General features: G+C 42.8%; 1 protein-coding gene across 1 annotated transcript; it reads left to right on the top strand.

Annotated features, from left to right (window-relative positions):
• The first annotated feature begins 8,838 nt into the window (after window positions 1-8,838).
• C1H11orf91 (chromosome 1 C11orf91 homolog) lies at window positions 8,839-22,964 on the top strand. Its single transcript, XM_053274598.1, has 2 exons — window positions 8,839-9,285; window positions 22,691-22,964. The coding sequence occupies exons 1-2, from the start codon at window positions 8,868-8,870 to the stop codon at window positions 22,774-22,776; spliced, it is 504 nt and encodes a 167-aa protein (XP_053130573.1). The 5' UTR covers window positions 8,839-8,867; the 3' UTR covers window positions 22,777-22,964.
• The last annotated feature ends 1,124 nt before the right edge of the window (window positions 22,965-24,088 follow it).

The following is a 24,088-nucleotide window of genomic DNA, read 5'->3' as shown; positions in this document are numbered from 1 at the left end:
TTCTGGAAAGCAGGCTAAAAAGGATGGTTAGCAGGAGCTCGCTGCCAGGAATATACTGCTGCCATTGCCCGCTGAGATACCATATTTTCTGTAAAAAAAGAAAAGAAAGCAAAGCAAAGCAAGAAAGGGAGGGTGGGAGGGAGGTATCCCCCACACTACAAAATTCACAGGAATTTGGTCTCCCTATAAAGCACTGAAAAGCCACCTCCATTGCTGCTGCAAAAACAGGTGATGCAAGTGAAACACATGGTTTTGGATCAGCACTAATCTCTGGCTTCAGGGTCTGAGGCTGCCTGGCTGGCAGGCCTAGTCTTCATCCTAGTGCCTGGGACGGGGTCTCATTTTTCCAACCCAACTGTTCCTTCCCCTCATCAGGGTCAGACTCTGAGCTACTGTTCAAGGTGGAAGTCATGACACAGAGAGATGTTCATGCATCCCTGAGACATGCATAAAATGCAGCAAATGCACAAACACAGAGGTGCCAATTACTAAACAAGAACAGTGCTGAGCAGCAGACAAATCAAAAGCTTGTCCAAAAAAAAAAAAGTTTATTTACACTTTAACACCCAAACCTGAAATGATTTCCCTCATTTCCAAACTATGAACATTCATATCTCCTTATTTAAATGTCAGGTGCACGGCCTGGGGCTAAAACGTAAGCTGCACTGCAAAGCACTGTCTGCTCTTTTCCTATCTGCAGCTTGCCCAAAGTTCACACATCACACATCTTGCCAACATGCATTCTAAAACATCATCCCCTAGATGTATACAGCAAAGGCAAGCATCAGCTTTGGTCTGAATGGGAATGTATCTAACAGCCTTCTTTTCAACCATTCCATTTCAGGCTGATAGAAATTACCACTTGAACAGGTGTGATGAAAGAAACATGCTTTTACACTCCATATCTGCTAAAATCAAAAGTGGCTGGCAAGAAGTGGCATCATAAGGGAGTGATATGTGATGGCTTGATTTATCTTGTTGGCATTTAAAGTAAAAACAGGGCGATTAGACATGTTCACTTTATCTAAGTAGGATGTATGTGTTCCTGTGAAGTTGTTTAATGGAGTTCTTTGCACGGTAATTTCAAATTAATTCCAAAATGCTTTAGAAATGACTTTTTTTTTTTTTGCAATGATAAAATATATAGTACAGTAATACAAATAAGTGCATTTATTCAAACAGTAATGCACTTGGCTCCAGTACTCTATTTATGTGTCCATTGGAAGGAGTATGAATTAAATCAAGTAAAAATTTAAAAATGTCCAAAAGACCAGTGGCATATCTTGCCACTGCTCCTTTAAAGCAACTAGCAATTGTCTTTTTGTGTGGTGGCATATTTTACCTCATACATATCCCAACACCATCACAATCCAGTAGTCAAGCTTTCTTGTGAAATTTCTCCAGTAGGGGCAGATTTCTGTTTCATCATGTTTCTTAAACAGCTTATATTTTAAAGTAATCCAAATTTGAAGGATTCCCCTCCAAAGAAAGCTGAACCATAGAACTACACATAAAATGCCAACACTTCCTGTCAAAAGTCACTGTGCACCCTAAGTTCTAGAGCAAAGTAACAACTAGTGATGGGCAACTCTCCTAAGATTATTTTGTGCAGACATGTTTTTATCATGCCCACTGCATGTCCTTGCAATTGTGTGTGTGTGTGTGTGGTGTGTGTGTGTTTTAGACTGCGAGTCCTTCTGGGAAAGTGAGCCGTTTCTATTTTCTTTTGCTATTTTTCAAAGTACAATTTGAGAACTTTTTTGTGTGTGCTGAAAAGTGTATTTTTAATCAATCATCATGCCTGAAAGAGGTATGCTCATATGTAAGTAATGAAAATGTGTCAGATTGCTGCAGCTAGTTGTGGCTCATTGATACATGTCCCTGATGTAATGTTTGCCCTCTAGAAATTACAGTGCTCAACATATAGACAAATAGTGGACATGCTACAAAAACATCAATAGAGTCAAATCAAATAAAAAGTATTTTCCTTGACGGAGATGAGATCCTGGTAGGGAAAATATAGTGCATAGAGTTTGTCCTTTGTTGCAACTGCAAGGACATAAAACTCTACGGAATGAACAAATACAAATATGTCCATGCCTTTCCAAAGTGTAGGTGTTTGATTCCCTCTGCTGGATGAAAATTAGACCTGCACTATTAGATTCAAGATTCCAAGATCGCTACATGAAATCATGTTTGTTTCTGGAGGACAAGCTTTAATTGTAAGTGCAACACTAGGAAAGCACCCGTTATCATAATAGTTTGAACATGCATAAGGGGAGGGCTATGGCTATTGCTAAGAGTAAGACCTCTGGAGTGGGCAGTATAGCTCTATATGTTTTGCAGAGAAACACATTGCCACCTGCTGTGGGGTCCTGGTGGTCAGTGAGCTAATCAGTGTCAGGGGTGAAAGGCATGTCTTGTCTTCACTCCAACATTGTTCCCAAGTACAATGTTTTACTTTCCCCTGTAGAAATCAATAGTAGACATTTACTTATATAAGAGAAAGTAAATACACTGTCAATCACTCTAGAGTATGCTGGAGTGCTGAGAACTGGCTTTTTAAAAAACAACAACAACACACCATGCAAGCATGCTAGCTCCTGTATAGTCACACTGTATTCCATCATTATAATCCAGCAATTCCTCTTGCAGAATTAGCTTGGATCAGTTTCACTCTGTGATGCCTGAGGACATGGACAAGCTGCTTGGGGTGGTGTAGCCTGCTACTGGTTCTCTGGATCCTTGCCTCGGCTGTTTTTTCTAGCAGGAAAATTGTTGGAGATAGCCTAGTTAATATTATTAACTCATCGCTGAGGGAGGGTAGGATGTTTGAAGGAGGCAATGATTAGACCACTTCTTAAGAAGCCTTCCCTAGATCCCTCAGCAATAGACAGTTATGGGCCGGTCTCCAATCTCCCACGGTTGGGGAAGGTGATTGAGAGAGTGGTGGCTAACCAGCTCCAGGCAGTTTTGGAGGAAACCTGTTATCTAGACTAATTTCAAACTGGCTTCAGAGAAGGCTATGGGGTGGAGACGGCCTTGGTCAGACTGATAGAAGACCTTTACCAAGGAATCAACAGAGGGAGTGTGACTCTGTTGGTTCTTCTGGATCTCTCAGTGGCACTTGATACCATCGACCATGGTATCCTTCTGGATCACCTGGGGGAGTTGGGGATAGGAGGCACTGCTTTGCAGTGGTTCTGCTCCTATCTCTCAGGTAGATTCCAAATGGTGGAGCTTGGTGACAGATGCTCTTCAAAACAGGAGCTTTTACATGGAGTTCCTCAGGGCTTCGTTCTGTCACCAATGTTTTTTAAAATCTACATGAAACCGCTGCGTGAGGTCATCAGGAGATTTGGTACAGGCTGTTATCAGTATGCCAATGGCACCCTAATCTATTTCTCCTTATCATCCTCATCAGCAGGAAATGGTATTCATTCCCTAAATACCTGCCTAGGGGAAGTAATGGGCTGAATGAGGGACAACAAATTGAAGCTGAATCCAAGCAAGATGGAGATGCTCAGATTTTGTGAGGATGAGTTAGGACTCAGATTTTGTGAGGGCTCAGATTTTGAGGGATGAGTTAGATCTCCCTGCCTTGGATGAGATTACACTCCCCCAGAAGGAACAGGTACACAGCTTGGGAGTGCTCTTGGATCCAGGCCTCACTCTGGTATCCCAGGTGGAGGCTATAGCCAGGAGTGCTTTCCATCAACTTCGGCTGATTCGACAGCTACGTCCATTCCTTAAAGAGAACGATCTCAAAACAGTGGTGCATCAGCTGGTAACCTCCAGGCTCGATTTCTGCAATGTGCTCTACATGGAGCTGCCTTTGTACATAGTTCAGAAACTTCAGTTAGTTCAAAATGCAGCAACCAGACTGGTCTCAGGGGTAACCCAGAGAGACCATATTATGCCTGTTCTCAAACAGTTGCATTGGCTGCCAATATGTTTCCGGGCAAAATGCAAAGTGCCGGTTATTACTTTTAAAGGCCTAAACAGCTTAGGTCTGGGTTACCTTAGAGAGCGTCTTCTTTTGTATGATCTCCATCGCACGTTGAGGTCATCTGGAGAGGTCCGTCTCCAGTTACCACCAGCACATCTGGTGGCGATTTAGAACCAGGCCTTCTCTGTAGCTACTCCTGGTCTATGGAATGCACTTCCAGCAGATATCCGTAGTTTGGGCTCATTGTTGGCCTTCAAGGGAGACTTACTTGTTTGGCCTGGCCTTCCAAGGTTTTTAAATTGCTTTTAATTATTTTTAATTGGTTTTAAATGGCTCTGGACTGTTTTAGATTTGTTTTTATATTGTTTTAAACTGTTTGTTTTAAATGCTGTTTGTTGTAGTATTTTACCTGTTGTGCACCACTCAGAGCCTTTGGATGCAATCAATCAATCAATCAATAGCAATGAATATTCTGTTGGTCACAAAATTCAAACCATCTGTCCCATCTGCCTGAAATGTGGCATGAAGCAACTAGGTGACAAGAGCTGTCATTTCTCCAAATCAGGGAGAAATTCAACATGTGGATCTGTGGCACATGATTGAGGAAGCTGTAGGTTCTGCCCAAATGCATTCCTCCTCAGCAGAATGTCAAGCTGAAAGATAAGGGGGAAATGTGGATGCACGGAGTCTAATTTGTAAAGCTAGCATACTATACAAGTGTGTATGGAGTCTTTACTGCTTACATGGTGCATAAGTTACAGTGACAACTTAACTTGCAATTCCCATGCTTAAGATTAGAAGCACAAGTAGAATTTGTAAAATTATGTGGATATTCTGTGTGAATGTAAAGGTGTATAAAATTCTTTATAATTTTACAGAACTTTGGGATGTTTACGCCATGTCACCTATATTATCTTGTTAAACATGTGATTGTGTCCTGCAGCTTCATGCAAGTTAATTCCACTCATGCATTGGGAACAAAGAACATATTCCACTAGGGGACTTAAATTCTAGACACATATTGAGGGGAAAGGAAAAAAGAAAGACAGGTTACCCTGACTGGACATAGGCCACCAACAAGTGAAATCAGCTTCATAGGAGTCAAATTGCTGCATCTCAGTCAACTCTCAACAAATGAAATTTAGAGAGATGGTAACACTTGGCAGCTTCTAGCTCTGAACTAAATTTCAGGCAGATTGGAGAGATGGTTTGGATTTTATGACCAATAGAGTGTTCACTGTTCTGAAAATATGTATTTTAATTTATATTTTAATACATTAGACTGTGATGGGGGACATGTGCTATGTCCCTATGGTCTTGATTGAAATGACCCACAAGCTAAGAAAAACAGTCACCTCCTCCTTCATCTCTGCCTCCTTCCTGTTGGAGGTATAGCTCCTGTTGGCATTGACTCTTAGCACCAGCAATGCTATTGACCACTAGTGGCACTAGTGATAGAGATAGTGAGCAAGGGAATCCCTTCTATGGCTATGCTTTCTCTATTCTACTTCCCCTTTTAGGTGTGAATGCAATCACAGTCTCAGATTTCATTCTCTCTCAGTGAGAGAGATTTCATTCTTCTCCTTTCCCCCTCTTCCTGTATGTAGCTAGCAGCCAGGCATGTAGGACTTAATCTATCTCCTTGATGGATTTCCTAAATAAACTAATCCATTTAGATCTTTAACTCCATATTGCCAGACAATATTAATGCTCTCCTTACTTGTGCACTTCCACTGCAGCTGGGGTAGATAAAGAAATCTCCACTTCAAGCTCTCTAACATTTCCCCCATTAAACCCTGAAGAACTGTGTTGTTGTCATAATCCTAGTGACAGCAGTCAGGGGCGTAGCTAGGAGAGAGGGGGCACATGTTCGCCCCTCTCCCCAGCAGAGTGAGGAAGATAATGAAGAAAACAGGAAGGGTTGTAGCTGGGGTCCCCACAGGAGCTGAGGGGCCCGGGTTTTTTGAACCCCTCTGCTCAATTATAGCTACGCCCCTAGCAGCAGTAGCAGCAGCAAAAAGCAACTATTTATAGTTTGTACCTTTTGTACACTGAAGGCACAGATCTGGTCACAGCACATGGAATGGCATCAAACTCCAGATTATTATTATACTCAGGAAATACCCCACCATAATGCAGTCATCTAACTACTAACCTACCTAGCATTACCAAAAGATTTCTCAAGTGACTTTTTAAAAGAGAGAGAAAATAGCAATAGGTTCATGACCTTCTTCCAGGAAGCTGACAAAATAAAATGGAAGAAGCAAGAAAAATTGCATGGCTTTATTCTTTGTATTAGGAAAAGGATAAACTTCTCTTGAGAGAGCTATAGTTAAAAAAATGGAGTTTCCCTTATGAAATAGAAGGAACTAGCTTAACCCGCACAGAGCATCTGTGCACTGTTAAATTACAATATAGCCGTTTTAAAAGCATTTGTTCGTAAAAACTTTGCAGGGCAGAGACAAGGGGTGCGGGGGAGGCCCACCCTAGCCACATACATCCCAGCTATGGGTTTGCCTCTGTCTATGATAGATAACATGGTAGCATCAGCAAGCTGGGAGATGGCTGGAACATAAGATGAGAAAAACTCGGGGTGAGTCTGAGCAAACACAGGTTAAAGCTCATTATCAAGCCTACTCTGTGGCAGTGATAGAACAAAAGACACACTTTTTCCCATCCATCATTGCATCCTCTCAGCGTCGTCCAGCAGGGCTCTTCCAGATGGTGTGGGTCCTTTTGAAATCTGGCCCTGGGCAGGATGAATTAGAACCTTCAGTAACATCCTGTGATGCATTTGAACAGGACTTTGAGGATAAAGTCACTCACATTCACCATGAGCTGGACATTATGGTTGATGCAGAATCATTGGGAGAGGTGCCTAGAGTAAAACCTGGTCTAGATTTGCTGGAGGAGTTTCAATTATTGGTGCCTGAGGATGTGGACAAGGTGTTCAGTCAAGTTTGGCTGACCATGTGCATGCTTGATCCTTGCCCTTCATGGCTTTTTAAATCAAGCAAGGAGGGAATTTTTAGCTGGGTCCAGCAGGTTCTAAATTGAGAACCTGCTCACTGAGAGAGGGAGTGGCCCCAGCTTCATTAAAGCAAACTATTATTCAACCATTCCTAAAGAAACCGTGTCTGGGTTTCTACTGGTATTTACATTTTCTGGTATTATACCAGAAAATGTAAACAACTATAGGCCTGTGGCTAATATTCTCTTCCTAGGCAAGCTGTTTGAGCATGTTGTGGCTGACCAACTCCAGACACTCTTGGAGGAAACAAATTACCTAGATCTATTTCAGTCAGGCTTCAGTCCTGGTTTTGGAACAGAAACTGCTTTGCTTACCCTGTGGGATGACCTATGCAGAGAGAGAGAGAGAGAGAGAGAGAGAGAGAGAGAGTGAGAGAGAGTACAACCTGATTAATTCTCTTGGCTTTCTTAGCAACTTTCGATACCATTGACCATGGTATCCTTTTGGATAAGCTGGCCAAGTTGGGCATAGGAGGCACTGTTTAGAGGTGGTTCCACTCCTCTAGAGGCCCCTTCCCAAAAGGTGGTGCTTGGGGGGTTACTACTTAACCCCTTGGCAGTTTTGTTATGGGGTTCCGCAGGGTTCCATTCTTTCCCCTATGCTGTTTAATATCTACATGAAACCGCTGGGAGAGGTCATCAGGAGATTTGGCTTGAGGTGTCATCAATATGCAGATGACACTCAGTTGTATCTCTCTTTTTCATCAGACGCAGATGAAGTGGTGACTGTCCTGAATTGGAGCTTGGGTATAATAATGGACTGGATGAGGGTGAATAAGCTGAGACTCAATCCAGGGAAGACTGAAGTACTGTTGGTCGGTGGTTCCTCTGCCCAAGTGAATGATGTTCAGCCTGTTCTAGTTAGGGTTGCACTATCCCTGAAGGACCAGGTTCACAGTCTGAGGGTGCTCATTGATTCAGCACTGTCACGAGACTGTAGCTCAGAGAGCCTTTTATCAGCTTCAGCTGATACACCAATTGCGACCTTACCTGGACAAAGATAGCTTAGCTTGGCCACAGTTACTCATGCTCTCGTAAACTCTCGCTTAGATTACTGCAGTGTGTTGTACGTGGGGCTGCCTTTGAAAATGGTCCAGAAACTGGAACTGGTACAAAACTGGGCTGCAGGATTATTAACTGGGACTGGACATTTTGATCATATCATACCAGTGCTTCATCAGCTGCACTGGCTCCCAGTCTGTTTCCAGTCCCAATTCAAAGTGCTGGTTTTAACCATTAAAGCCCTAAATGGTTTGGGACCGGGTTACCTGAGAGAGTGCCTTGACCCATATATCCCTACCCAAACTTTAAGATCTTCAGAGGCCATCTTCCGGGTCCCCCTGCCAAATGAGGTGAGGCAGGTGGCTACCAGGGAGAGGGCCTTTTTGGCGGTTGCACCCATTTATGGAATAGCCTCTCCAGTGAGATTCACCTGGCTTCATCAATGCGTTCTTTTAGATGCCAAATAAAGAACTTTTTGTTCACCCAGGCCTTTTAAATTTGAGTTTTCAGATTTGATCTGATTATTAACTAATTTTAAAATGAGTTTTAAAGCTGTTTTGTATTTTATTTTGTATTTTATTTTCTTCTTTTTTGTCTGTTATGATTTAATGTGTTATGTATTTTAATTGCATGTTTTAATCCTCTGTTGTGAACCGCTGTTTGTGGTTTCAAGCTAGATTCTAGCTTTCTTATCTCCCTTACCACTTTCTTCTAAGATCTACTTCCTGTGAGAGTTCCTTGTGGTTAAAGTGGCAGATATACCTTGTAGAGTAGTATAGAATAGTATTCTACACAGAACCCTATAATCCCATGAATTCTTCCAGATTCTACTGTTTCCAAGGTAACAGCAGTGGTTGCTGAGCCCTTAGGAGCAGTCTCATGAACCATGAGCCACCAGCAACAGCCCCCTCCATCCCCCAGGCTACCACCCCCTCTATACTTCCCTTCTCTCTATGACCGAACTGCACCAAGCACTACCCTAGCTGACTGTAGTCTTTGGCGGAAGCTTTTTGTGCCGTTGCGAGGGGGTGAAGCAGGATCAGCTGGGCCTCAGAGACCTCCACCTGGCCTTGGGCTCCTCCCTGCCAATGAGCGCTGTTGCCCACCTCCTTGGCCAGCTGGCCTGGCCCCCATCCCCTATGAGCCACTGCGCTTCTTCTGTCCTGCTGCTGAAAGCACTCCCCAGTGTGGAAGTGGGGCACACCAGCAGCAACAGCCAGATGGGGAGATCTGTGAGCTTGGCATCCGTCTGAAAGAGCTGGAACTATTGGCACTCACTGGAGACGGCTCAGACCCACAGCAATGTGAGTAACCCAGAGAAACAAGCTGAGCCCCAACTATCCAATCCAAAGTATATAATCCAAAGAATCTCTTGATCTTGTACCCTAACTATCCACCCCGTGTCTCCACCATTACACCTCAAACATGGAAAGCAATTATATTTGGCAAATACCAATGGTACAATAGGAATTGCCAATTATAGTCCCAAAATAGAAGATATCACCACACACACTTTTATTCCGAACACTGTATATCTAGAGGCTGGAACTCCAGTAATTTGTTTCATTTTAGTTCCCAGCACTTCAATTCTGACCTAAATACCTTGAATTCAGAACTTCCATCTGGGCCCTATAATCCTGAGGGAAGTATGTCCCATAAGCTGTACCTGGTTTTGTTTGGGACTGGCCCAATACTTCTAATTGCTGCCCAAGTGAGAAAAATTCTGCTTCTCACACAAAAGCAGCACTAATACAATACAAGCAGCATCTGCCAAAATTATTTATTTATTTATTTATTTATTTATTAGAAATTTCTTCTATACTGCCTCTTCCAAAGACTCTAGTCAGTGAACAATAACTATAACAATAGCAATAATTTTTTTAAAAAATTAAAGAGCAAAAGCCTGGAGGAAAAGTTAAGTCTTAAGAAAGGGCCTTAAAAGCCATTGAGAGGGCTGAACGAATCTGGGGAGGAAGGGTGTTCCAAAGAAGAGGGGCGGCCATAGAGAAGGCCCTCCTATGGGCCCAGGCACCACGCACTATGCCAGGGCCAGGGACATTAAGGAGGGCCAGCTGAGAAGACCTCACATAACTGGATACATCTGGCTGAGATCCTGGAGATATACAGGTGCTAAGCCCATAAGGGTTTTGTAGGTGAGAACCAGCACTTTAAATTGGACCCAGATTATCTCTTCTCCACAAAATATTAAAAGACCAAAGGTCATTTCCATAAAGAAATCTGGCAAGTGCAACCTCAGTACTCCCAGACATCAAATATCAGAATGCCTAAACCATTTTCAGACTTTCCGTGAAGAAGCAGCTGGTGCTGATCTGCCATTACATTGTTGCCAGATTGCAACCCTGGGATCTGTTTTGCTTAATTAAATATCCTTGATATAGTAGAAATCACACAGATATAGCTTCTCCTGTCCACTCTTTCCACAATCCTGTAATCCGGCATGCTTCTCCACCTTCTTCAACAAGCAGTACTACAAATATGTCATCAAGCAGGTGGGAGAGTCCTCATAGGATCAACAAAGGAAGGTATAGGAGAACCACAGCTACTTTGTCTCTTACTCACAGGAACATAGGAAGCTGCTTTATACCAAGTCAGATCATTGGTCCATCTAGCTCAGTCTTGTCTACACTGACTGGCAGCAGCTCTCCAAGGTTTCATGTTGAAGTCTCTCCCAGTCCTACCTAGAGATGAACCAGGAACCTTCTGCATGTGATCAGCTGCTCTATCTCTGAGTAGAAATGTGCAAAACGATTCAAGCTTGAAACAGCCATTTCAAGTGTTTTGGGCTCAAAATGAAACACCTTTAAAATAAAGGGCCTGTTTTGAGCTCGAAACAATATGACCCCATTTCAAGCTCAAATCATTTTGAGTGTTTCAAGTGTCATTTTGGAGGGCTGTTTTTCCAGGCAAAGTGGGTCTACCTGTTGGGCTGGGCAGATAGACCAGTCCTCTGAGGCATGCCAATGCACTAAGTCCGGACTTAGCACATAAGCACATCTCAGGAGACTGGTCTACTTGCTGACCCCAATAGGTAGACACACTCTCCCCAGAAAAACAACCTTTCAAAATGGTCCTTGAAACACTTGAAACATTTTGAGTGTTCCATTGAAACATCCAGCTTGGCCATTGTTTCAATGAAACATTTTGAGCATTTTGCATTTTGTTCCAAACTTGAAATGTAACACAAAACCCATTTTGTGCACATCTCTACCACTAAGCCATGGTCCTAATTCCTAAGTGGAATATCTTACAGAAAACAGTGTTCACATGTAGTCACCCATCCAAGGTAAACCCTGCTTATCAAAGCGGACAATATTTGCTCACTACTGCAAGACTGACTCTTCCATCCACTGGGAATTTTAAAGCTACAATGCAAACCTCTGGATTGCAATCTCCCAATATTGGATTAAGAACCAAAGAGAAGGGGGAATTCACAGAACCATGAAGGAGATTAACCAACCCAACCCGTGAATAAAATGCTCACCACTCTAAAGTAACAATGGAAGTAACATAGACCTATATACTAAACATAATGTAAAGTTTAATCAAACATCCTATACAGAAAAAAAACAACTAGCCAAACATCTATAACCAAAATGTATAGACAATAAAATACAAAACACATGTAAAGACATTTAATTGTAAACTCCATTGAAGAACACAAGGTCTTATTGAGACAAGGAAATAACTCCAACAGCCAAAATTGGCAACAATATATAACTCCAAAGTGGCTCAAAGTTCCCAGCTGCAGCTCTTCTTATAGAGACCAAGTCCCTGATAGTTCAGAGGGTCTTCCCTTCTCCAGTCCTGAGGTTTCTGAGCAGAACTGCATGTATGTATAAACACTGGGGAGATTCCTAGAGATCATCATTGAAATGTTGGCATCCCTCTGAACCAATGATTCTCAACGTTGGGTCCCCAGATGTTATTGGACTTCAATTCACATTATCCCCAGCAAAGGCCACTGAGGCTGGGGATTATGGGAGTTGAAGTCCAATAACATCTGGGGACCCAACGTTGAGAATCCCTGCTCTGAACTATCCTGGACTTGGTCCCTATAAGAAGAGCTGCAGTTGGGAACTTTGAAGACCTTGGATTCTTCAATGGAGTTTACAATTAAATGTCTTTACATGTGTTTTGTATTTTATTGTCTATACATGTTGGTTATAGATGTTTGGCTGGTTGTTTTTGTTGGAAAGTTAAAGGACTTTGCGCTGTCTCTTGCCTCAGACAGTGGAGGACAGACTAGTAAGTCAGAGGGCTAGAGGGTCAAGATATTTGTCATCCCTTCTCCACTGCTCTGATGCTATCCCTTTGAAATGTAGATTGCTAATCTCAGGGGATTCAACTTCCTTCCTCCTTCTCTCTCTCTTGCTACCTGGCTGCCTACCTTGCAACATGGCAAGGTTCTCTCCCTGCACCTTTTGTGCAGAGAGGATGCAGAATCCAACTGCATCCACTTAGATAGATAGATTAGAGATCCTAAATCCTCACTTTCCTATCTAGAATGGAGTTCCTTAATAAATGCCTTTTATATTGATTTGAAACTAGCAATTGGCTCCAAGTTACTTTACTCTCAGCACACACGCATGCCTAACTAATCTACCGCTGTGTTTGTGCCTCTGTGCACTCTGCTATATTGAGAAAAGGATTCTCTCACCACAGAGAATTTCCAACAGGTTATGGGAGCCCAGTATTTTGAGCTGCATGTGCTGCAACTAGAGAGTTAGGTTTGTTCCAGGAGATCCATTGAGATCTAGCGTGGACACTTTGAATTGCTAATCTACAGCAACTGCCTTTTGGAGCCGATGAGGATGGCTGCATACCTGGAGGGAAAACTCAGACTTACCATCCTGGATGCAGACAATTACTTGGAATGGAAGACTCGACTGAGGATTGCACTGAAAGCAGAGGGACTCCACCAAGTTACTGAGGAAGACCCCCCCCCCAGATGGAACCACAAATGCTGAGAAAGCCCTGAAAGAGAAATGGGTCCGCCAAGACGCAAGATCACAAGCTTTGATTACAGCTTCTGTGAGTAAAAATTACCTTTACAGTATTTGTGATCTTGGAACCTCAAAGGAAATGCTAAACAAGCTAGATTCCATGCATATGAAAAGGGGATGGGCATACACCTTTAATTTACGCAGAAAAATGCAAGAGCTCCAATATAAAGAAGGGGACTGCTTTTCTACTTTTGTGGGAATTTTAGAAGATTTCTTTTTTCAATTTAAAGTGGCAGGGGAAGAATTCTCAGAGAGGCTGGAAGCTCTGTTCCTCAGCATGCCCCCCACCTATAGCAGTATAATCGGGCAATTGGAAACCCACACCAATCTAAGCTTTGAAAAGGCTGTGGAAATGTTAAGCTCAGAGACAAGCAGAAGAAACCTTTTGAGCTCACGCTCTGAAAGTGAGTTGGCAAATAACTTTGCTCTTAAAGCAACAATTCATCATTCCAGACGTAACCCGAGATGGGGAGGGAATGCTGCAAGAGGGAACCGCATGGGCCCCTCACATTTGCATACAAAGAGAGCTGATTACACCAGAGAAACTCAGCCCAGAGAGAGAGGTCACATGACCGCCAGTGCTGAAATGAGGTCAGCTGGAAACAAAGCCTTTAGGTGTTTTTTGTGTAACGAATTTGGCCACCGGGTGGCGAACTGTCCCAAGAATCAGACAAAGAGCTTTTGATCAAACAAAGGTTTTCAATCAGACAAGAAGGACTGATTCTACTGAAAGAAATGGGAATCATTTTAATACAGAAAGATATTTAAACAAGAGCTATAATGTTTACCTAACACAAGAGAATGAGAAGTTTATTTTAGATTCTGGGTCATCTGTGAATATCTCTAAGAATCTAAGTTTCTGTACTGAACTGTTTGATATTCCTGAAGAGACTGTTTATTTGGCAATAATACTACAATTAAAGCCAAGATGAAAGGCGAAGGAATTTTGTATTGCAAATTGCTGGATGGATCTGTTAAGCCATTTTTTCTTAAAGATGTTTTGTATATACCTGACTTCTCAAGCTCCTTGATTTCAATTTCCAAGCTAGAGCAGCAAGGCTATGAACTGTATATTAAAGATGGACAATGTGTTGTTACCCAGAATGGAGAAGTTTGCCATGTAGGCTCTAATTTCAAAGGTCTTTATCATGTGGAAGAGCACTCTACAGACAGAGAAAGACCACAACCTGAGGCATGCAAGCCAAATGAAGTAAACCTTGCCAAATCGTGCCTACATGAGAACTGCTCGCTCCTATGCCATGAGAACTATGGCATAGGAGACTAGGACACAGGAGTTTTGAATCAATTCAGAACATGAAGGAACAGGGATTAGCTAATGGCATTGATTTTGTACCATGTGACATTGTAACTAACTGTGTTTCTTGCCTTAAGTTCAAAGCAGTAAACCACCCATATCCAAAGCAGAGTGAAAGGAAGACTGAAAAACCCTTGGATCTGATCCACAGCGACATATCAGGACCACTACCAGCAACCATAGGTAATCAAAAATATTTTCTAACTATAACAGATGATTTCTCACAATACACGTGTGTTTTTCTACTAAAGGAAAAGTCAGAGATGCTCGAGAAATTGAAAGGATATGTGGCGATGGTAAGCAACAAATTTGGCTGGAAGCCAAAGATCCTGCGCACAGACAATGGAGGAGAATATATGTCCAGCGCTACACAGCAGTTCTTGAGAGAACATGGAATCGTGCATCAAACTACGGTGCCTTACTGCCCGCCCCAAAATGGAATCGCAGAACGAAAGAACAGAAGTTACTGGACATGGTAAGATGCATGCTTGCTGACGCACACCTCCCACAGAAATTCTGGGGAGAAGGCATCATGACTGCTACATACATACAAAACAGAATGCACACAAAGCCTATAGAAACAACACCTTATGAACTTTGGCAGGGTCATAAGCCGTCCCTGACGCACCTGCGTTTCTTTGGAAGCACGGCTTACTCATACATCCCAAAGGGGAAAAGGACTAAGTTAGGGGCTAGGGCCACAAAAGGGATTTTTGTAGGCTACGCAGCACAATCCAAAGCCTACAGAATTCTGGATCCTGACACCAACAGGATAACCATAAGCAGAGCAGTGTGTTTTGAAGAGAATGAAAGAGCTACACCTTCAGAGGAGGCGTACACCGAAGCAAGCAAGCAGACCAAGCACCCTGATGACTGGATTATGCTTCCTGATCTCAGAGGAATTGAGGAGGAGGAGACAGCAGATCCAGAACCAACCACAGTCGACACAGAGACCCCCAGCGACCCACCAGACGCACCTGAGGTAATGGAAGGGACCACAGAGGGTGAGGTGAGGCAATCAACACACTCAAACAGAGGTGTTCCAGCTCCGAGGCTGTCCTACCTCGCAAGAACAGCGGAACAACCAGAACCTTCATCATGGGAGGAAATATCCCAGCTCCCACAACCAGAAGATTATGATGAAACCTTTGCACCAGTGTTTAAACATACCACAGTAAGGACTCAGTTAAGTACTGCTGCTAGCAAAGGAATGTATGTTGAACACCTAGACATGAAAACTGCACTCTTGCATGCTGCCAGAGCATGGAATATAAAACTGAATGATATGCTGCTTCAAGCAAACTTCAAAAGAAGCAACGCAGATCCCTGTCTATACACGAGATGCATAGATGGCAAATGGACTTATATTTTGGCATATGTTGATGATTTGATACTTGCCTATGAAAATCCAGATGACAGCAAGGAAATAATGGATCATCTGAACAAAGAAGTGGAAGTCAAGCGACTTGGCAACATTGCACACTACTTGGGCATTCAAGTACAAAGAGAGAAAGATGGAAGTTTCCTCATCAACCAAGAACAGAAAATTAAAGATTTGATAAATTTGCTAAGGCTGGAAAATGCAAATCCTACACCAACTCCAATGGAAGTGAACTACATAAAGCAAGAAGATCAAACTGAGCCACTATCTGACAACCATAGATATCGTGAAGCATTGGGTAAGCTTTTATACATTAGTACACTCACTAGGCCAGATATCAGTACAGCAGTTGGCTTACTTTGTAGAAAGACTGCATCACCAACAGTCAAGGACTGGAATGCAATTAAGAGACTTGTTAGGTACCTAAAGGGTACTGCACACTTTAAGCTCAAGCTGCCAGCTAACAGTCAACCAAAACTTGAAGCATATGTAGACTGGGGTGGAGATATAACAGACAGGAAATCCACCAGCGGTTGCATAATTTTCTATGGAGATGGAGCGATAAGCTGGTCAAGCAGAAAACAAGACATAGTAGCATCATCAACCACTGAAGTGGAATATGTATCAGCTGCACAGGGCTGTCACGAGATACAATGGCTGTGTCAACTACTGAAGGACCTAGGTACAGATGTACCACAGCCCATACCAGTGAATGAAGACAACCAAAGCTGCATTCAACTCTCCAAACAAGAAGATGTAAAGAGGAGTTCCAGACATATTGATGTAAAGTACCATGTAGTGAGAAGTCTGCAGAAGGATGGACTAATCAAGCTGATCTACTGCCCAGCAAATGAAATGCTTGCAGACATACTCACTAAGCCACTACCAAGACCCTACTTTGAAAAGCTGAGAGAGAAAATGAATCTTGTGAACTGAGTCACGAGACATCGAGAGGGGGTGTTGGAAAGTTAAAGGACTTTGCGCTGTCTCTTGCCTCAGACAGTGGAGGACAGACTAGTAAGTCAGAGGGCTAGAGGGTCAAGACATTGGTCATCCCTTCTCCACTGCTCTGATGCTATCCCTTTGAAATGTAGATTTTTAATCTCAGGGGATTCAACTTCCTTCCTCCTCCTCTCTCTCTTGCTACCTGGCTGCCTACCTTGCAACATGGCAAGGTTCTCTCCCTGCACCTTTTGTCTAGAATGGAGTTCCTTAATAAATGCCTTTTATATTGATTTGAAACTAGCAATTGGCTCCAAGTTACTTTACTCTCAGCACACACGCATGCCTAACTAATCTATCGCTGTGTTTGTGCCTCTGTGCACTCTGCTATATTGAGAAAGGGATTCTCTCACCACAGAGAATTTCCAACAGTTTTTTTCTGTATAGGATGTTTTCGGTCATACGGTTTACTGTATGTGATTGGTTTTTGGTTACACAATGATTAAACTTTACATAATGTTTAATATTGGATTAAAGGCTGAACATTCATAGTGATTACAGACTCTAGAGTTATACACATTAATCAACCACCCAATTTAACATAGCCACCATAGACCCCAATATCTAAGCACAGCAAAACCTTGGGGGTGGGTGGAGGAAGTGGCATCCTTTACCTCTAATTCAGAATAGAAGCACAAAGCAGTCTCTCTTTCTTTAACCATGGGGATTTTCTTCCCTAATAAACTTGGCAATGGGTAAAGATAAAGTGTGTTGTCGAGTCAGTGTCGATGCCTGGCAACCACAGAGCCCTGTGGTTGTCTATGGTAGAATACAGAAGGGGTTTACCATTGCCTCCTCCCACACAGTATGAGATGATGCCTTACAGCATCTTCCCATATCACTGCTGCCCGATATAGATGTTTCCCATAGTCAGAGAAACATACCAGCGGGAATTCAAACTGGCAACCTCTGGCTTGATAATCAAGTCATTTCCCCACTGTGCCATTAGGTGTACCTCTTCTGTTTTGTTCTTTAAAAAAAAAAAAGTGCCTAAACTTCTGCATCTGAAATGGCTTTGTTTTGCAGCAAGTAGGGTGTTTCCATTTTTCTGTCTAACGTTCTAGTGCTTTAACTTGCTCATGTCAACAGCGGGAACCTAATGCCAAAAGCAAATGCAATCATATGTGGATTGTTTCAGCACTGACATGTTTTGGCACTGACTATGGATATAATTATATGGCCTGAGGAACTTTAGAAGGCATCACCCTGTATTGGTACTGGTAGCCGGCCGGTGTCCAACAGGTTGTTTTTTTGATTCAGAGGCAATAAACTCAAACTAGTGTGAATGCTAAAGAGGTTTTTATTAGACAAAGCTGAATAAATGGTTTAAAGAGGATTACAGAACAAAAGATAAAGCATACGTCCCTGATCTGGTGAGATCGTGTTCATCAGGGAATCCTTCTGGACGATGAACAGAACGGAACCCCTGCTTGCGTTTGCACAGCATCTTCCTGGGCTTCAGTCTACGCTGAACTCCAAAGACTAAAATGTCTGCGTGTCTCTCTTATACTGTTACAATTCTTACAAGCAGCATCAAGAAAGGGGCAGTAAGCCCCTCTTTATCAGCTGTGTGTAAGAGCCTGGTGCGCTGGGCCATAAGCCAAACACATTCCAATCTCAGGCAGATCATCGCTCATCTTCTCTATATGTTGTGAGTAAGCCCCATCCATGCCTCGCTGCGCTAACTGGCATAATATGAACTTCCAGGGGTGCTGGTGGACGTGCAGTTTCAACACAGAAACAAGCTAAGCATACAGGATTATTACAGTTCACTTCCCGAAAGGCCTAGAAGGAATCCTTTATACATATGGCTATAAGCAGTGCATAATGGTTAGCATGTGCAGAGGGTAGAAAGGGATCACACCACTAGCCTCCTCGCCAATATCTTCCGCAATGTGCCACTACACACCCACATTTTGGATAAAAGGTAGTATGTTCAGAGAGGGGTGGGGAGTGAAAGAAATTGCTTCTCAATATAAAAATGGGGGGGGATAAAAAACTTTCACAGAATAAACACAGTTTAAAAAATTTTACAGAATAAAACAAACAGTTTAAAAATAGTTTTAATTAAAAGCCTGAGAAAACAGGTGTCTTAAGGGTCTTTTTAAAAGCAATCAGAGATGGAGAAGCTCTTATTTTGACAGGGAGAGCATTTCAAAGACCTGGGGCAGCCAAAGAGAAGGTCCAATCCCAAGTCGCCACCAGAGAAGCCAGTGGCAACTGTAACCGGACCTCCCCAGATTATCTTAACAGGCATCAGGGTTCATGACAAAGAAAGTGCTCTCTTAAATACCCTGGTTCAAAATGCAGCAGTTTGATTGGTCTCTGGGGTGTCTTGAAGAGACCATTTTACACCTGTTTTAAAGCAGTTGCATTGGCTGTCAATAGGTTTCTGAGCAAAATACAAAGTGCTAGGAATTACTTTTAAAACCCCAAACAGCATAGGACTGGGTTATCTGGGAGAACACTTCCTTCTACATTATTCTGACTGCACATTAAGATCATCAAGAGAGGTCCATCTCCATATACCACCAGGTCATCTGGCGGTGACTCAGGAAAGCGCCTTCTCTGTAGTCGCTCCTAGGCTGTGGAATGTGCTCCCTATAGACATTCATGGTTTAACATACTTACCAGCCTTCAAAAGAGCCCTTAAGACACATTTAAGACCATAAGAACAGCCCTGCTGGATCAGGCCCAAGACCTATCTAGTCCAGCATCCGGTTTCACAGAGTGGCCCACCAGATACCACTGGAAGCCTACAGGCAGGAGTTGAGGGCATGCCCTCTCGCCTGCTGTTACTCCCCTGAAGCTGGTACTCAGAGACATCCTGCCTTTGAGGCTGGAGGTGGCCCACAGCCCTCCAACAAGTAGCCGTTGATAGACTTCTCCTCCATGAGGTTATCCAGACCCCTCTTAAAGCCATCCAGGGTGTTGGCTTTCACCACATCTTGTGGCAGAGAATTCCACAAGTTGATTACGTGTTGTGTGAAAATGTACTTCCTTTTGTTGGTCCTAGATATCCTGGCAATCAGTTTCATGGGATGACCCTTGGTTCTAGTGTTATGTGAGAGGATTTCTCTCTATCCACTTTCTCCACACCATGCATGATTTTTTAGACTTCTATCATGTCTCCCCACAGTTGTCTTTTTCTAAATGAAAAAGCTCTTGGTGTTTTAGCCTTGCCTGATAAGAAAGGTGCTCTAGACCCCTGATCATCTTTGTTGCCCTCTTCTGCACCTTTTCCAGTTCTACCATGTCCTTTTTTAGATGTGGTGACCAGAATTATATGCAGTGCTCCAGGTGTAGTTGCAACATAGTTTTGTATTTATTTATTAAATTTATTTAATGGATTTTTATGCTGCCCGAAACCAAAGTCTCGGCATTGTGTAAGGGCATTATAATATTAGCAGTTCTATTTTCAATCCCCTTCCTAATGATCCCTAGCATGGAATTGGCCTTTTTCACAGCTGCCACACATTGAGTCAACACTTTCAATGAGCTGTCCACCACAACCCCAAGATCCTTCTGCTGGTCAGTCACCGACAGCTCAGATCCCATCAGCATATACTTGAAGTTGGGTTTTTTTGTCCCAATGTGCTTCACTTTACACTTGCCAACACTGAACCGTATTTGCCATTTTGTCGCCAACTCACCCAGTTTGGAGAGATCCCTTTGGAGCTCCTCACAATCTGTTTTGGATTTCACTACCCGAAAGAGTTTGGTATCATCTGCAAATCTGGCCACCTCGCTGCTTACCCCGACTTCAATATCATTTATGAATAAATTAAAAAGCACTGGTCCCAATACAGATCCCTGGGGGACACCACTTCTTACTTCCCTCCATTGTGAAAACTCTCCATTTATACCTACCCTCTGTTTCCTGTCTTTCAACCAGTAACAATCCACACATGTATCTGTCCCCTTATCCCATGACTGCTAAGTTTTCTCAGGAGTCTTTGATGAGGAACTTTTGTTGAAAGCTTTTTGGAAGTCCAAGTATACTATGTCAACTGGATCACCTTGATCCACACACTTATTGACACTCTCAAATAACTCCAAAAGGTTTGTGAGGCAAGATTTACCTTTGCAGAAGCCATGTTGGTTCTTTCCCAGCAGGGCCTGTTCTTCTATGTGCTTTACAATTTCATGCATGAGGATGCTTTCCATCAATTTGCCTGGAACAGATGTTAAGGTAACTGGCCTGTAATTTCTTGGATCGCCTCTGGATCCCTTTTAGAAAATTGGTGTTACATTGGCTACTTTCCAGTCCTCCGTTACAGAGCCTGATTGCAGGGATAAGTTATATATTCCAGCAAGGAAGTTGGCAATTTCACCTTAAGAGTTCTTTGAGGACTCTTGGATGTATGCCATCCAGCCCTGGCGATTTGCTAATTTTCTGTTTTTCCAGACAGTTTAGAACATCATCTCCTGTCATTTCCATCTGACTCAGTTCTTTAGCCTCCATCCTCAAAAAGCCTGGTTCAGGAACAGGTATATGCTTAGTATCCTCTGCTGTGAGAACGGATGCAAGGAACTCATTTAGCTTTTCTGCAACCTCCATATCCTCCTTAATAATCCCTTTCACTCCTTCATTGTCTAATGGTCCAACCGCCTCCCTGGCGGGTTTCCTGCATCTGATGTATTTAAAGAATTTTTTTGTTATTCCCCTTGATACTTTTAGCTAAATGTTCCTCAAACTCTCTTTTCGCCTCCCTTATTGTCACCTTGCAATTTTTTTTGCCAGAGTTTGTGTTCCTTTCTGTTCTCTTCATTTGGACAGGCTCTCCAATTTCTGAAGACTTCTTCCCTTTTATAGCTTCCTTGATGTTACCTGCTAGCCATGCTGGCATCCCCCTGGACCTAGTGGTACCTTTCCTCCTTTGGGGTATACAGTCTAACTGGGCTTCTAGTACTGTGGTTTTGAGTAAACTCCATGCATTCTGGAGCGAAGTGGCTGTCCTGATTTTCCTTTTCAGCTTTCTTTTCACCATACTCTTCATTTTGGAGAAGTTTCCTCTTCTGAAATTCAAAGTGTCTGTATTAGACTTCCTTGGTGATTCTCTCCCCACATGTATGCTGAATTTGATTGCACTATGGTCACTGTTCCCTAAAGGGTTAATGACACTGACATCACATACCAGATCCTGGGTACTACTCAGGATTAAGTCCAAGGTTTAAGTCCAAGTCCAAGGACTAAGTCCATTTTTTATCCAGACTTTTAGTAATGTCTGAGTTTTAAATTTTCAATTGTTGTTTAGATGTTTAATTGCTATAATTTTTGAATGTGTTACATATTTAATTCTTGTTTTCATAGCTGTTCTTGTTTGTTTTTGTGAACTGCCTGGAGCCTCTGGAGTCAGGCAGTATATAAATTAGATAGATAGATAGATAGATAGATAGATAGATAGATAGATAGATAGGATATGTCTCATTCAAACATTATTTACCAGAGGCTGTACTCAAGCCCCGCAAGTCCCACCTGGCACATCCGTCACTTATTTCCACCAATGTGCCCCTCCCGCTTACAACCTTGGTCTGAAGAGTCAAATGCTCAGTGTGATGGCAGGAGCTTTCATGATCAGCAGACTCAGGTGCCTGAATGTCCCAATCACGGAAGCGCCCACCAGCACACTTAACAACCATCTTCGGGAGAAATAAGTGATTGATGTTTTGGGCAAGACTTCCAGGGCATTTTGGGAGTCAATCCAGTAAATAATGTCTGAATGAGGCTACAATCAACCTGAAATCCAAGTCGGCGCACAGATGTGAGCAATTCTATCTGCAAAGTATTGTCAAATTGGTCACAGCAACTCCTTCCTGACCTTCCATAGGAGTGGTGTGTAATAACATTTTTGCCACTTGGAACAGCTTCACTAGCCTACACTGAACAGTTGCAATGGTGGCAAATGCAGTTTTAAAATATTTTTTCAATTACATTTGCTCTTGTTATTCTTGAATAACTAATGTTGTCTTCCGCTCCTTTCTAGATAAGCTTCTCAAAGCACTAAAGGATGAAAAGACACAAGATGTAATTACAGGACGGACTCTGAAAAAACATTCACCTGCATCATGAGGCTTATTTCCTTCTGACTTCACCTTATATTGTTCTAATAGACCCATTTGTATTATGTATTCTTTTAATAACTATGCATTTTTGCCTATGCCGCCAAGCAAAAATTTACAAGACATTCTTCGATTAGCATTTTGTACATTATTTGTCCAATACTATACATTTCAAATACAAAGTGATCTTAAGTTTCAGACTTGTGGTTTCTCAACCGTTATCTGAATATGTGTACATGATATCAAACACCTGCAGCTTAAATGTGCATGTTACAAGGAATAATACATCCTGGTTACACTGCCCACATAACACATGGGCAGTATAAGCAGAAGCCTTAGCACTGGTTCACATCTGCATATAGATCACATGACTGCTATGCACTGATGACTGACAGCAGAATATGTGACAGTCCTATGGGTTAGTTCACACATGGCAACATCAGTCTGTATATGTGAATGGCCCGTCACAGGCATAACACCACAGACAGAACGTTCACACTTTCTCACATCAGACTAAATGCAGTGCTTTGCAATGGCCTCAGGTCACATATTCAGTTGTCAAAAGAACATAAGAGCCATCCTGGATCAGCCTATCTAATCCAGCATTCTGCTTCCCACAGAGGTCAACCTGATGCCTCTGGAAAGACCACAAAAAGGAGATGAAGGCAATACCCTTTTCCTGCCGTTACATTGTTCAAGCTGGTATTCATAAGCTACAGTCAGGTGTAGGGAAATCAAGCCACCTATATGCATGTGTGAACTATGGTATCACACCTACGATGGCCCATTCACCCAAGCAAGTCATCACTTGATATTGTTGCCATGCATGTTCAAGTCAGTTCACAGACTTGGTTCACATATTCTGAGAAACCCTGGACAATCTTCCTTCTTTGACTGCCAGGAATTCTGGGGAAAGGTAGGGGTTCTCTTCCATCAGCATTGTTAAGCAAGCTAGGGCAGGAGATGCTTGGAGGATGGGTTACTGTTGCCTGGCCCCATGGTCGCTGAGGGAAGAAATGTTCAGAAGGAGCTGCTACTACTAATACCACTCCACCCACCCTCCTCAGCAATTTCTCTTTTGCTCTGTCAGGCAAGAATGAGCTGCTGTGGGCAGGGTTGGCAAGGAACTGCTTATCTTCTTAGAGAAGATAAAGCACACATACTGAGGGAAAGAGATTTGTGTGGGGAAGCAGCTGGGGAGGCCCTTCCATGGAGCAAAATGAGGCAGTCTCCTCCTGTGGTGGGTTACTGGGAAAGCAGGAGGCAGTAACATGTGCGTCACCTCATCTACACCACCCAGACCCTTTGGAAAAGGCAGTTTA

The sequence above is a fragment of the Hemicordylus capensis genome, chromosome 1 (genome assembly GCF_027244095.1).
Source record: "Hemicordylus capensis ecotype Gifberg chromosome 1, rHemCap1.1.pri, whole genome shotgun sequence".
Classification (NCBI taxonomy): Eukaryota; Metazoa; Chordata; class Lepidosauria; order Squamata; family Cordylidae; genus Hemicordylus; species Hemicordylus capensis.
Note: the sequence above shows the minus strand (reverse complement) of the source record. Positions and strands in the feature narration are given on the sequence as shown.